The sequence below is a fragment of the Tamandua tetradactyla genome, chromosome 16 (genome assembly GCF_023851605.1).
Source record: "Tamandua tetradactyla isolate mTamTet1 chromosome 16, mTamTet1.pri, whole genome shotgun sequence".
NCBI classification, from domain to species: domain Eukaryota; kingdom Metazoa; phylum Chordata; class Mammalia; order Pilosa; family Myrmecophagidae; genus Tamandua; species Tamandua tetradactyla.
The window spans coordinates 16,537,162-16,552,800 of record NC_135342.1 but is presented as its reverse complement, the minus strand read 5'-3'; the positions used below and the strand labels follow the sequence as shown (position 1 = coordinate 16,552,800).

The 15,639-nt window shown below is 33.8% G+C and overlaps 1 protein-coding gene across 1 annotated transcript in view; it reads right to left on the bottom strand.

The window, feature by feature from the left end:
- Positions 1 to 15,639, bottom strand: part of LOC143658319 (multiple C2 and transmembrane domain-containing protein 1-like) — a 230,954-nt gene that overhangs the window by 200,411 nt on the left and 14,904 nt on the right. Inside the window, 1 exon segment of the mRNA XM_077130463.1 lies at positions 5,104 to 5,163. Coding sequence (XP_076986578.1) covers positions 5,104 to 5,163 — 60 coding nt within the window.

Here is a 15,639-nt window from a genome sequence, read left to right as displayed (position 1 = left end):
GTACATTAGGTCAATCCTCAGAGTTCACAGCTCATGCAAGCTCAGAGGACATGGATAAACTGAATGTCTGAACTTACTTGTGCATTTTGGCAGTAAGGACTCTGAAGCCCTGCTCTGCTGGCACCCAGGATGGGAAGAGAGGGCCTGCCACACGTCTGGATGGAAATGAATGGTGAGAGCTATACTGGAAATCTTCATGGTGCTATCAATCCCTCATTTCAATCAGCATTAGAATTACTCTTCAAAAAAGATTTTCTTTTTCTTTTGGAAAAAAACATGTATTTGTTTTTCAAGTCAGAAAATGCCTTGTACTACAGTGAAAATAAACTCTAATGCAACTCTGTAGCTGCCAGCCACCATTTTCTTTAGTAGAATGTAGCAGTTAAGAAAATAAAGCCCATAGGATATATGGTGATAGATAATTCTAACATGATTTCAGGTGTTTGCTAATATGAATAGCAGAAAATGAAACTTAGCAAAAAAAATCACAGAAAGAATCATTTTCCAGTCTGCTGATTCAAAAAATGCTGGAGACTGTATGATCAAAAATGTAATGGACTTCAGCAAAATAAATGTTATGTGGACAGGTAATAGCTGTCATCATGTTTGCCTTGCAGACCACATGCACATTTTTTGTAATGATTGAAGAGATATCTCTGAAGTAACTGAGAAATTTTGCTCCACTAACACTTCACTTCATTGCCTCTGCTACCAAGAAAGCAACCCAAAGGGCCTCAGCAATAAGTAAGGTCAAGAGCGGCAAGAGATGGAATAAGAAATACAGATGAGAAGAAACATGGGGGAATTCATCATGGTGGAGTTGAGGATGTGTATTTGGGCTCTTCTATAGATAGAGGACATTTCTGAAAAACAAGTGTTAGGATGAGGTGATATTTGTCAGCTTTCATAACATCAACAGGGAATATCTGAAAGGTAAATTTGACCAGACAAAAAGAAATAAGGGTTTATTGAACAGTTATTTTTTTGCTAGAGTTTTCACTCATGTGTTTTTCATGACAAGCATCTCATTTTTAAGAAAAGAAATTGAAGTCCAGAAAAGATAAATACCCTACTTGAAAACAAAAGGCTAGAGATTGGCAAGGTGAAGATTTGAAATTGGAGTTGCTACTACCAATCCTTGATTCTCTTTCTCAAAATCATTTTCCAGACAGAGTCTGAGGAGTTCATGACACAGAAAAAAGGAATTTATTGGTACAGAATTTGTGGAAATGCTTTGCTTTATTCTTACATGAAATATATCCTTGGGTATAGGTTATTGAAAAAAAGGTAATCAGGGGCTTAGAGGAAGAAAACATAGATAAGTGGTCACAACCCCAGCATATGTTTCTCAGGAAAGCACATGAGAGTTAACTATATTGCATAATAAATTATAGTGTATTGTCTACTAATGAGATAGGGAAGTTGTAGAATCTAGCATATAGATTGAGAACACATCTATATTCCAGTTCCAGTTAATAAAGTTTATTAATCACATTCCTTGAAAAGTTGGATTGCTATCTCCTATTACTCTGTGTCCCAATTAAAAAACAGGTCAATACTAAAAAATTCTATTTAGATTTAACATGTGGCTAAAGGACCACACAATCATACCAATCCTTTTCCTGAGATGTACTAATAATCCTTGGCTTTTGTTACCCTGAATTTTATTACCAGTGTACAGTCTAATCCTTCCAGATGAGACCCAGATGCTGTGAAAGACATGGCTTATATGTTTACAATAAGCCAATATGTGGAGTCAGCCCTTTCTTCTATTTTCAGCTTGTGCTTTTATTTGATCAAATGATTCGGAAGACATGCAAAGAAGAGATAATGACAGGGCTAGAATGCCTGTTTTGTGCAGTAGAGCCTGGAGCATGGAGCAATTACTAGTTCAATCCCAAGCACAGGCATGTTCTATCTTTTCCTTTTCCTACCCAGTTTATTCCTGTGAATTGTGCCTTGAAGATCGAGTCCAGTGAGTAGATTTGTTCTGCAGTCCATCCATCTTCTCAAAGTAGGATTGCCTTTACAGAAAACCCTCTCAGTTCTTTGTACAGCCCAGTTTAAAGTGTCTCATCTAATAATAAAACTTTGATCCTCTTTTTAGTCGATGAGTCACTAGCGCTATAATCCTTAGGGAAATTCTCCTGGATTCTATCCTTAAACTTTCTTTTCTTTTTCTATTGCTTCTTGATACATTTTATGGTACCAGGAAGACATTTATGTTTACTTTAGAAGTTTTAACTACCCTTTCCAATCTCAGTCATGGCAAAACGAAAGCTTTTAACTTTTACTATATTTGCTCAAAATATACAGTAATAGAAAATCATCATTTATGTTACATTCTTGTTGCTTTGCTAGGATAATCTAGGAGTGTCTAATAATGATGTGATAAAGGAATAATGAGTTCTAAGTTGGACATACAAAGACTTTTTTTTGAGACTTTTAACTAAAAGTTAAAAATATTTTTTGCTGAGTGTCTTATTTCATGCTTACAAAGCAGAAATAATATTGAAGTTTTCTTGGGTGTATGTCATACAAAGTTGAGTTTTTCAGAATGTTACCTTCAGCACAGGATCACATTTATGTTTTAAAAGCCAACAACTCTTCTCTTTAGTCTGCAGTATATTCCTTCAACAATACTTTTATTTGACCTCACCGTAAGACTCTGAGTTGTTCTTTTTTTTTTAGGTACTCTCTTTGCCCCTTTTGTTTTATGATCCTTTTCTCCATTTTTTTATATGAGGTATCATGGCATAGGCCAGCATTCTCCGTTTTACAACTATTAAAATTATTTTTAAATTCTTTACTATGTTCTTGTCAGATGGTTTATCCAATTAAATTTCAGTCATCAGAATCTAAATGTTCCATTCAATAAAGATAATTGATTAGAAACTCAACCATACTAAATATTTAAAGAGCTGCCTGAAGTTAACGTCCTTTAATTGGAAGTTGAAATTCTTTTATGAAATTCTGACTAAGAGTGATCAAATTTTACTTCACAAAATTTGTTTGCTTTCATAAGAAACACAGTAACTTGCCTAGGTATTGCTTCCTACTTTGTGTTTTGATATGTTTAAATGTTATGATTTCAGAAAATCAGAATATCCCTGTATCAGTTCAATCTTTTCTTTCAGTATTTTTCTCTCAGAAAATTAAGATAAAGCAAGTAGCACTGACATTCCATTTGAGCAACCTCTTACATTCAGTTTCATTCACTGTAACTCAGCTGCTATCTCCAGAACACATATATTAATTCTTATAAAGGAAGCGGATAAAATTTTCTTTCAAATCACAGTTTAATACCCACAAGGCATAAGATTTTACCTGAGCTATTTAGGTTTTCTGCATGTCTGAAAATTTCCACGAGAGACCTCCTTTCATAACCATCTTTTAAAAGCTCATCGGAACACTAGTATCACTTTGGTAAAGAGTAATGATGTCATTTATCATGGGGACATTTGAAAGTGACTATGAACTATCATACTTATCCAAAGTGGACTTGGCCAGATATTTTGATTAAGTAAAATGGGACATCAGACATGGTGCATGTGACCCTCAAAAAATGTCCATTCACTGGTGGCTTAAAGAGCTACTGAAGAGAAGGGTCACAAAATGCAAGAGGAATTTGAAAGGGTGCTAATTAAGACAAACTAAGGGGCAGCTCTATTTATAACTGGCTTCTAAATTTATTATCAACTCAAAGAGGACATCTGCTGTTTTAAGTCTTCAAAATATTCATTTCCATGACATTCAGAAAAAGAAGAACATTGGTTCTGACCATATCATCTGGGTACTTAAGAATAATGATGATCCCTGCTATGGGTCTTAGTTTTCTTGTTGGTAACATAAACGACCCCTAACGGTTCTGCCCTTATGACCCGATTTGTTTGTCCCTTACCCTATGCCCAGAAAAAAGACCTTAGACCACTGTACCTGGGATATCAAAAAGTTACCTTTTAAAATTGCAGATTTGTTATTCAAAAGCCAGAAAGTTCAAGAGATTGAGAATGGTTAATAAAGAATATTTAAGTAGGGAGACTATCAAATGGACAAGTACTAATAAATGGAAGACTAATTTGGAAATAGCAAAGTAGAAGACAATGAAAGATCAGTCATTTGAAAGTCAGTAGAAAGCTGCAAAACAAGAACAAAAACGAAATGATGATGATGGAGTTTGAAGTGATGATGATGGAGATTCAAGAAATGGCTTATACTTGCTCTTTGGCCAATGGCTTACTCTCATACCTGCATGTGTGCTTAAGAGATGCTGCAACATCTTAAAATTCTAAAGGAAAAAGACAGGTAGCTTTCAGTCAGGAGCAGTTAAAGCACCAAGAAAAGAAAATGGCAAAGCCCTAATCGTGTAGCATTTCACTGCAGTATTTATTGCTAGGTCATCATGCACCATGTGTGAATTTTCAAAGAAAGACAGAAACTCTTAAAGGCAAAGGTAGTAAGTGCATAAATTAATTTAGCAAATAAATTTTGCTGGACATAATGCAGAATTACAGCAGAGAAAAACTAGATGACAGAGCTCATTGTGCTTAAACCATGAAAGAATAAATAACCTTACATTGTAACGGCATTTAAAAAAATCTGTGGGGAATTTTCATTTTTTCTTTATTTAAATCAAAAGCAGAGTTGCTGTTTTCTAACTCATGGGATGTTTTCTTCAAAGAAAAAATACTGAGGATCTAGTGTGTATCCAGTCTAAGATGACTAAGAGAGGTCAGAAGTCTGCTCTCAAACAAAAAGAGAGCAGAAAATAATTCCATTTTACAAAAGAGGATTACAAAGACTGTTAATGGACCCTGCAGGCAGCACCTTCATATTCCTGGAATCAGATTCTGGGCCTCTGGCTATTCAGAATTTCGGGTAAACTTGGTCCCATAAAGAACTCACTTCAAAGCAATGTGCTAAATATATGACGTTCTGAATTTTTACAAATGAAGGAATGAAAGAGTCAGTTATGTAGACGCCTTAGAATAAAAGTTAATAAAGAAGGTGAACAAATATATCTATCTGTAAGCTAATTTTGACTTTAAAAATTACTATCCGAACCAAAATTCAAGAATATTATACAAAGGATTTAGACGTTACCTTCCAAAAGAAAGACTTCACAGAGAAATAAGATCCAACCACTTCATTTTCTGAGGGTCCCTAAAAACGAACAAATATTTAACTATTTTAAGACATTTTTGAGAATAAGTCATTAGCCAGACAAAATCAAAATGAAACAAAAGGAAATCAAATAAAACCACAAAAACATATATCCTGAAGATATTCTGAGGTTTGTAAACTGTCAGTTTTCTTCCCCTGAATTCATTAAAGTTTTTGTCCTATTTATAACTGACATCAGTGGTAGTAAAGTTTAGAAAGAATTATTTCTGTAATTTTTAAAACAGAGCCCACTTACCTTTTCACTTGTAATTGCTCAATAATATATTAGACACTAATGTTTTATTATAGAAAGCAGACTGGTTTAGGCATATTTTAAGATTTTAAAATAAACCAGAGTATATTTGCTCCTTTTAGTAAATCAATTTAACACCACAGACATTTAGAGCATTTAAAAAATAAACCTCATTTAAAATCATGCACCTAGTCAACTTTCTAAAATGCCTTATCAAGATCTTTCTAATGTTATTTATGTAAAATTAATATAATATGATATGATATAATGTAATGTAATATAAATCTTTATTAACTCAAGCTCACCAAAAATAATTTTAAAAAAGAAATGAATACTGAGAAATGTGGCTGTTGGGCTGAAAACAAAGCAACAGATACAGTTGTATATATTATTATTTTTATGTATTTATCAGACTTTGATAAAGTGAAACAAATGCAGCTTTGGAAATCAAAAGACATAGTTATCTCTCTTTTTAAGATAATGTATAAATCACATGCTTCCTTTTTAAGATAATGTATAAATCACATGCTTCCTTAATATTTTGCATTCTGTTTCTGGATATCAGTTATGGGAAAGTTATGGGAAACTGATGCCAGCTAGGGAAAATATCAACCTTTGACACTGTAATGAAAAGGAAGCAGTTTTGTAACTTAATTTAATATTTCATGATTTTGTGTTTGCAACTAATGTTATAGTGATCCAGTACTTCTTGTGATGCCCAATTTATAGTTGGTTCTCAATAAATATTTGTTGATTGACTGTTAGCCACTCAGAGTGGCTAATGGCACATAAAACGTCCAAGCATGAAAATCATATTAGAAAATAATGGATTAAACATTACTTTAGGGTGTTCATCAATTTGAATAATTTAAGTTCACAACTAGAATTCCACCAGAGATTGCCTAGGCAATCTATCTGTGCTTTTTACATAAAATCTATTTCTTAACAGAACCAATGATATTTTCCCTGTAAGTTACTTGCAGAGGGTTAGGTTAGGTTGCATGGCTAATGTCAGAAGTCACAGGGCAAAAGTCTTGAGTTTAAAGGGCATTGCTTTACCATCCCTTACAGAATTATTATTCAATTTCATTTACACCTATGGTTCTCAGCTGTCATATTTCACACGTCACCACCTCGGTTTCTAAAAAAAAAAAAAATCCTTATATTTGGACATTGGGGCACAAAGCTTCAAATAAATGGCTGCTGTCTTTTTTGATGCTATACTATTTTCTAATTCAAAGAACACCATTCCAGCATTTAGAAAAGATAACGTTTGCCTTTTTTATTGTCAATTCTCTTCAATTTGATTTTCAGCTATTTTAATTATGCAACATGTGGAATAAAATCTTAAAAACATTTTTAAAACTCATTGCTGGAAATCTCCTTAAACAAATAATTTCCCTGAGTCAATAATACAAATTACATAACAAATAGAATTATATCTTAATGCAAAATGTGTTAAAGCAGCTTTAATGGCTGTGAAAATCTTGGCTTTAGACTCAAGAAGGTTATTGGTAATAAGACAACCATTTAGCAATTGGTGGTGTTATTAATTCATTTACAGGTTTAGGTGGTCTAAGGTAACTAATATTGAAACTGCACCAATCACATACTTTCCAGTCCTCCTCAGATGAGCAGAGCATAGCAACTTAGTTTTATGATGAGTACGCAAAGTGCAAAAAAAGACTTGAGAATTGGGGGAGGGAGAGGGGTGGGTTTTAGAAATCAAGATTGAGGATTTAGGCTTCCCTGTCAAAATTTAAGAAACAAATATATTAGTCACATTTCAATCTCCTGATGTCTCTAGTCTGTGTTTTTCATGCCATGTTTAATTACTTCTGCCATTATTCAACAAATGAAATTTATATTTCATTTTACAGCCCTCAGTTCCATGTAAATTTAGGCCTTTATTTGAAATGAAACAATTTAATTTTCCTGTGGACAGATGCCATTTATTGCTCTGCTCTGTGTGGGTATAAAATTCACCACAGACCGGCCAAAGCCTTCCTTTCACTAGAGTTTCTAATGATAATCATGAGAACAACAATATAAAACACCTGGCATTGCCATAATGGTTTCTAAACAAAAGTGGTAATTTTTTTATGGGGACTAAGAAAAATAGAATAAACCATTCATGAGTTTCAGAGAAGTCTTGCCTTAAATCACAACTGTAAGATATTTACTTACACTTCAGTCTCAATCAACATACTGACAAGTGAGGGAAAGTGCCATTTTAAATGGACTAAAATTATAAAATAATTGCAAAAGGAAAAAGAATTCAAGCCAGAAATAACAAATTGATAAGGGAAGATTATTATGAATAATGAATGAATCAACTAGTTCTGCAGAGATTTCTAATTTAATTGGTAGCATTATTCAGATTCATTTTTTGCCTCCAAAAATCAACACACGAATGATATTATCTCTCAAGGATTAAAAATCTAATCATGGCTCAGTGGGCCACAGTGGCTTAGTGGCAGAGTTCTCGCCTGCCATACCAGAGACCTGGGTTGAATACCTGGTGCCTGCCCATGCAAAAATCTTATCATGAATCTAAAATATAACCAGGATTTAAATAGAAATCTAGAAAAATACTTTTTCTCAGAGAACTAAAATTACAGTTGTTGTTTTGTTCCGACAAATGAACATGACGCTGTCTCGAGCCTTCCATTTAAATTACGTCATGGAACCCTTTAAGGACTTTGTCTGTGAATGAACCAGGATTAGCCCCTAAACTTCTATTAAAACCAATATTTTCTGATCAGCTTTAATGTGTACAGGTCTTTAAAGATAAAGATAATATATTTTATTATAATCCAGCAATTCTTCAGCGCACAAGGCTTTCGCAATGGACTTGAAGTTGTAATACATGAGACGCAAATGTGAGACCCAAGCCAGCAAGCATTCCTGACTATGCAACCATGCTTTTACAGAAGCACAACTTTCTTTTGTTAAATCTGGGGGAAGGGGGGGGCTCTAAGTAGTAAAAAAGGTAAATAAATAATAAATAATTTATAGAGACGTGCCTGGTCAGAGTGCAATCGTCGTTTGTCACAACTGTGGCTCTTGAGACTTTATCAAGTTTGACTAAGTCTGTTGAGAGCTTTATAAGTGAAGATAGGGACCTGAAGTAACTAGAAATGTAGGCTGAAATGCTATTTTCCTGTGTTTGGTTTTTTTTTTGGTTCCTCAAGTAATCACCCATATAACTTATACTCATTAAGCACAAATATGATTCCTTCTGCAGTTCCAACTGTCCTTTTAAACATTGCTGAAGAGATGGTCTCAGCTTCTTTGTCACATTTTTCTAGCAATTTTACCTGAAATTTTTTATGTTTATGTTTGTAAACATACACACATGTATATACAAGTATACATCTATATCTATCTATCTATATATATACAGGCAAATATGTGTATCTACTTCTGTCAACCAGAAATTTGGGAGCAGATTCCACACAAAATTATTAATTGTTTTCATTGTAGACATTTAGGACAAATCTAACAACAAATCTCCTTCACCCCCCTGCACTCAATTTAACAACAAAAATATTTTTAAAAAATTGAGTCCATGTCATCCGTAAACCAGTACCTGGCTCCATTATCCTGGAGCCAAGTTCTCTGAGTTTCTTTCCTTTGGTCAGAAAAGGAAGGGACGTGGGAAGAATCGTTGGCTCAGGCCAAGGCCAACCAGCAACCGTGAGATGAAATGGCCTAGACCGGGCACGCAGGTATCACATTTGGACCCATTACATTTGGGTCCTTTTGCTTTCTGTCACCTCATCCAGATTTGTCCCCTGAACGTCCTGTATTATTTTGAAAATTCAACAAGAGTGGTCAAATGAATATAATGCGATTGTTACAGCAAACCTCTGTAATTACGAATTACAATACATGCAAATGCATGATACTTTATACCTAAGGGGAAATGCTTCAAAACAGCAAGAAAAAAATCATCTCCATATAACATGCAATTGTGCTTCCATGCATTTTGTGAAGGTAATCAAATATTTATTGGTATTATGTGTTAATATCAGTATTTCAAGTAAACTTACCATAAATTTCAGGAGTTTGGTTAACTGGGGTCAAAATGCACTTTTTTATAATAGATATGCTCACTGTTATTCACTTTTTGCTCATTGTTGTATTTTTTGGAATAGCTAAGTCGAATTATGCAGTTGATTCTTTATAGTATTTCTAAGTAACAGATTTGGGGGTAAAATAGTAGTAAAATGAGAATTTTTATATAAAGAATTTGTTTTTCTTCAAAACGTGTCTCCTGTCTCAATTTACGCATAATAATTCTAAAGAAGACAACAAGGAAAAAACACATTTGTCCCTCAAGTTTAAGATAGTCCAAGATCAATAAAGTTTTCATTTTTGTAAGTTTTAAAAATCACCTATTTTTATAATCAGGATATGAGGTCTTGGTAAAAAGAATCTGATAATTGTTAAATAGTGACTTTTTTTCATTATGTCTCACTGTGTGAGTTATTTAAAAATGTGTTAATCTGTTTCTCTACTATTACTTAAATTAAAGCACTTAGAGGTTTTCACTGATGCATTTTTTTATTAATAAAAAAATTAACTAACACAACATTTAGAAATCATTCCATTGTACATATGCAATCAGTAATTCTTAATATCATCACATAATGATGTATGATCATACAAAAGATGTATGATCATCATTTCTTAGTACATTTGCATCGATTTAGAAAAAGAACTAGCAAAACAACAGAAAAAGAAATAGAATGATAATATAGAGAAAAAAATAAAAATAAATAAAAAATATATTAAAAAAACACAGACAAACAAACAAAAAAACTATAGCTCAGATGCAGCTTCATTCAGTGTTTTAACATAATTACATTACAATTAGATAGTATTGTGCTGTCCATTTCTGAGTTTTTGTATCTAGTCCTGTTGCACAGTCTGTAACCCTTCAGCTCCAATTACCCATTGTCTTACCCTGTTTCTAACTCCTGATGGTCTCTGTTACCAACGACATATTCAAAGTTTATTCTCTAATATCGGTTCACATCAGTGGGACCATACAGTATTTGTCCTTTAGTTTTTGGCTAGTCTCACTCAGCATAATGTTCTCTAGGTCCATCCATGTTATTACATGCTTCATAAGTTTATTCTGTCTTAAAGCTGCATAACATTCCATCGTATGTATATACCACAGTTTGTTTAGCCACTCGTCTGTTGATGGACATTTTGGCTGTTTCCATCTCTTTGCAATTGTAAATAATGCTGCTATAAACATTGGTGTGCAAATGTCCGTTTGTGTCTTTGCCCTTAAGTCCTTTGAGTAGATACCTAGCAATGGTATTGCTGGGTGGTATGGCAATTCTATATTCAGTTTTTTGAGGAACCGCCAAACTGCCTTCCACAGTGGTTGCACCCTTTGACATTCCCACCAACAGTGGATAAGTGTGCCTCTTTCTCCGCATCCTCTCCAGCACTTGTCATTCTTTGTTTTGTTGATAATGGCCATTCTGGTGGGTGTGAGATGATATCTCATTGTGGTTTTGATTTGCATTTCTCTAATGGCCAGGGATATTGAGCATCTCTTCATGTGCCTTTTGGCCATTTGTATTTCCTCTTCTGAGAGGTGTCTATTCAAGTCTTTTTCCCATTTTGTAATTGGGTTGGCTGTCTTTTTGTTGTTGAGTTGAACAATCTCTTTATAAATTCTGGATACTAGACCTTTATCTGATATGTCGTTTCCAAATGTTGTCTCCCATTGTGTAGGCAGTCTTTCTACTTTCTTGATGAAGTTCTTTGATGCACAAAAGTGTTTAATTTTGAGGAGCCCCCATTTATTTATTTATTTCTTCAGTACTCTTGCTTTAGGTTTAAGGTCCATAAAACCTCCTCCAATTGTAAGTTTCATAAGATATCTCCCTACATTTTCCTCTAACTGTTTTATGGTCTTAGACCTAATGTTTAGATCTTTGATCCATTTTGAGTTAACTTTTGTATAGGGCGTGAGATACGGGTCCTCTTTCATTCTTTTGCATATGGATATCCAGTTCTCTAGGCACCATTTATTGAAGAGACTGTTCTGTCCCAAATGAGTTGGTTTGACTGCCTTATCAAAGATCAAATGTCCATAGATGAGAGGGTCTATATCTGAGCACTCTATTCGATTCCATTGGTCGATATATCTATCTTTATGCCAATACCATGCTGTTTTGACCACTGTGGCTTCATAATATGCCTTAAAGTCCGGCAGCATGAGTCACTGATGCATTTTTTTTAATGGGTTTTTTTTTATTAATTAAAAAAAGAATTAACAAAACAATTAGAAATCATTCCAGTCTACATGTACAATCAGTAATTCTTAATAACATCACATAGTTGCATATTCATCATTTCTTAGTACATTTGCATCGATTTAGAAAAAGAAATAAAAAGACAACAGAATAAGAATTAAAACAGTAATAGAAAGAAAAAAAAACAAAAAAAACAAAAACAAAAAACCTATACCTCACATGCAGCTTCATTCAGTGTTTTAACATAATTGCATTACAATTGGGTAGTATTGTGCTGTCCATTTCTGAGTTTTTATATCCAGTCCCGTTGTACAGTCTGTATCCCTTCAGCTCCAATTATCCCTTCTCTTTTTTTTTTTTTTAATTAACGGAAAAAAAGAAATTAACCCAACATTTAGAGATCATACCATTCTACATATGCAATCATTAATTCTTAACATCATCACATAGATGCATGATCATCATTTCTTAGTACATCTGCATTGGTTTAGAAGAACTAGCAACATAACCGAAAAAGATATAGAATGTTAATATAGAGAAAAAAATAAAAGTAATAATAGTAAAATCAAAACAAAACAAAACAAAACAAAGCAAAAACCTATAGCTCAGATGCAGCTTCATTCAGTGTTTTAACATGATTACTTTACAATTAGGTATTATTGTGCTGTCCATTTTTGAGTTTTTGTATCTAGTCCTGTTGCACAGTCTGTATTCCTTCAGCTTCAATTACCCATTGTCTTACCCTGTTTCTAACTCCTGCTGAACTCTGTTACCAATGACATATTTCAAGTTTATTCTCGAATGTCCATTCACATCAGTGGGACCATACAGTATTTGTCCTTTAGTTTTTGGCTGGGTTCACTCAGCATAATATTCTCAAGGTCCATCCATGTTATTACATGGTTCATAAGTTTATCTTGTCTTAAAGCTGCATAATATTCCATCGTATGTATATACCACAGTTTGTTTAGCCACTCTTCTGTTGATGGAGATTTTGGCTGTTTCCATCTCTTTGCAATTGTAAATAATGCTGCTATAAACATTGGTGTGCAAATGTCCGTTTGTGTCTTTGCCCTTAAGTCCTTTGAGTAGATACCTAGCAATGGTATTGCTGGGTCGTATGGCAGTTCTATATTCAGCTTTTTGAGGAACCGCCAAACTGCCTTCCACAGTGGTTGCACCCTTTGACATTCCCATCACAGTGGATAAGTGTGCCTCTTTCTCCGCATCCTCTCCAGCACTTGTCATTTTCTGTTTTGTTGATAATGGCCATTCTGGTGGGTGTGAGATGATATCTCATTGTGGTTTTGATTTGCATTTCTCTAATGGCCAGGGACATTGAGCATCTCTTCATGTGCCTCTTGGCCATCCGTATTTCCTCTTCTGAGAGGTGTCTGTTCAAGTCTTTTTCCCATTTTGTAATTGGGTTGGCTGTCTTTTTGTTGTTGAGATGAACAATCTCTTTATAAATTCTGGATACTAGACCTTTATCTGATATATCATTTCCAAATATTGTCTCCCATTGTGAAGGCTGTCTTTCTACTTTCTTGATGAAGTTCTTTGATGCACAAAAGTGTTTAATTTTGAGGAGTTCCTATTTATTTATTTCCTTCTTCAGTGCTCTTGCTTTAGGTTTAAGGTCCATAAAACCGCCTCCAGTTGTAAGATCCATAAGATATCTCCCAACATTTTCCTCTAACTGTTTTATGGTCTTAGACCTAATGTTTAGATCTTTGATCCATTTTGAGTTAACTTTTGTATAGGGTGTGAGATACGGGTCCTCTTTCATTCTTTTGCATATGGATATCCAGTTCTCTAGGCACCATTTATTGAAGAGACTGTTCTGTCCCAAATGAGTTGGTTTGACTGCCTTATCAAAGATCAAATGTCCATAGATGAGAGGGTCTATATCTGAGCACTCTATTCGATTCCATTGGTCGATATATCTATCTTTATGCCAATACCATGCTGTTTTGACCACTGTGGCTTCATAATATGCCTTAAAGTCCGGCAGCATGAGTCACTGATGCATTTTTAATGTGTCATCCAAGGTGTCAGGTTTAACTGTGCCCTGCAGATTTACAGAGTTGAAAGTGTTTTCTAGTTTAAATTAACAATATCCTTGCCAAAATCCTTATTAAAAAGTATTTCATTCAACCAATGAATAAAGTGTTTTACAGTTCATTAAAATTATGTTGTGATTATAATAAAATCTTTATAAAAAAGATATATTACTAAAAATATGACATCAAGTAAAAGAAGATATGATAATGAGACACCATCATGTTTGACTTTATTATATTATTCAAAGGATGAACTTTCCTTTAAATATTCTAAATTATTATCATTGAAGACACGAATTGCAATGTGTATCTCTTTATATTATCACCACAGTCATTTCTCACATAATTGAAAACAGCTGTTGAAAGCACATATCTCACCCATTGATAAACTCTGTAAACACACACACACACAATGGAGTGCAAAACCATTAATGTTTACTTCTGAGAGAGCCAATTGTTTCATGATTTCTTCCATTTTTTATTTTGACCCCATAAAATTATTCATAAAATGCATATACCTCTTCTCATTCGAGCTCATGAAACTTTCTTGGTGAATATTTTAACTTTAGAATAAATTATCAATGATCAACTTCTTCTAAAGATTCAAGAGCAATAACTCAAAGTACTACTATTTCTCTGCCAAAAAGCATTTTGTCATGTAAGTGTAACTCTTTGACCAGGATAATTATCTAATTGCTGAAGTTGAGGGATATATGGGTTCCTTCCTAAGATAACATTCTTCTATAAGAACTGAATGTGGGGCAGAATTTAAAATGTGAACAATTGGAAGTGTGATTATGGAACACCAGAATGAATATTTTAAAGAATGTTACAGGCGGGCCGTGGTGGCTCAGCAGGTAAGAATGCTTGCCTGCCAAGCCAGAGGACCTGGGTTCAATTCCCGGTGCCTGCCCATGTTCAAAAAAAAAAAAATTAAAAAAAAAAAGAATGTTACCATTCCCACAAGAGGAGATATCATGGAATTCATAATCTTTTATTGGTTTACATGTCATTCAAATATAACACATATTTTATAGCATTCTTGCTTTTCAGAGGCAAGTTTAGGTGTATCTTTTTCTTACTCGCCATTCAGTGGATAAAACATTTACTTCAAACAATATATAAATCAGTCCAAACAGAAATTATGATTTCCCTGTCCACAAACTGGCATTTCAACTTTTGATTTCAATAATAAATACAATCCCACATTATGTGAGTGCCTCAAATAAGATTTCAATTGAAAGAACCTATTTTTCATAGAAAAGTGGTAACAAAATTAAGGAAAGAAATCTCAGCACAGAGATTCAAGACAAAAATGAGGAGTGGGGATTTAATAATGGAAAATGTTATGGGCTGATTCCGACCTTGTTGAGAGTAGAGACATGCATACTAGACAAATAACAACGTAAATGTAGCTTTTAGCCCTGGGTGGTTATAGCCCTTCTGAGAGAAACTGAGTCAATGAAGAAAAAATCCATACTGGAGATGAATCTCTAACACTATCATCTAGCTATATTTAAGTATTTGCTACAGAGGTAAAGGCTCTTGAATTAGATATTGCATTCATCATTGGCTTCATTGCCTATTCTTTGCCATAAAAATGTAAGAGATCTCTTTTCCGTAAATCAAGAGCCCAAGAAGAAAATTATCTGTATTTATGTGAATAAATAAATACTTTGACTTTTGAGTGTGGTTAAATCTAATATTAAATACCTGTACTTAAAACATAAGGCATATAAATTACACCCTTTCTCCAAAAATAAAAGAGAAAAATTCTTACACATAAAGGAATTTTTGGGGATAGACTAAAATAATTTTTAAAATTTCCATTTCCATAAAACTGACAGAACTACATAGTATATTCTTATTCATATCA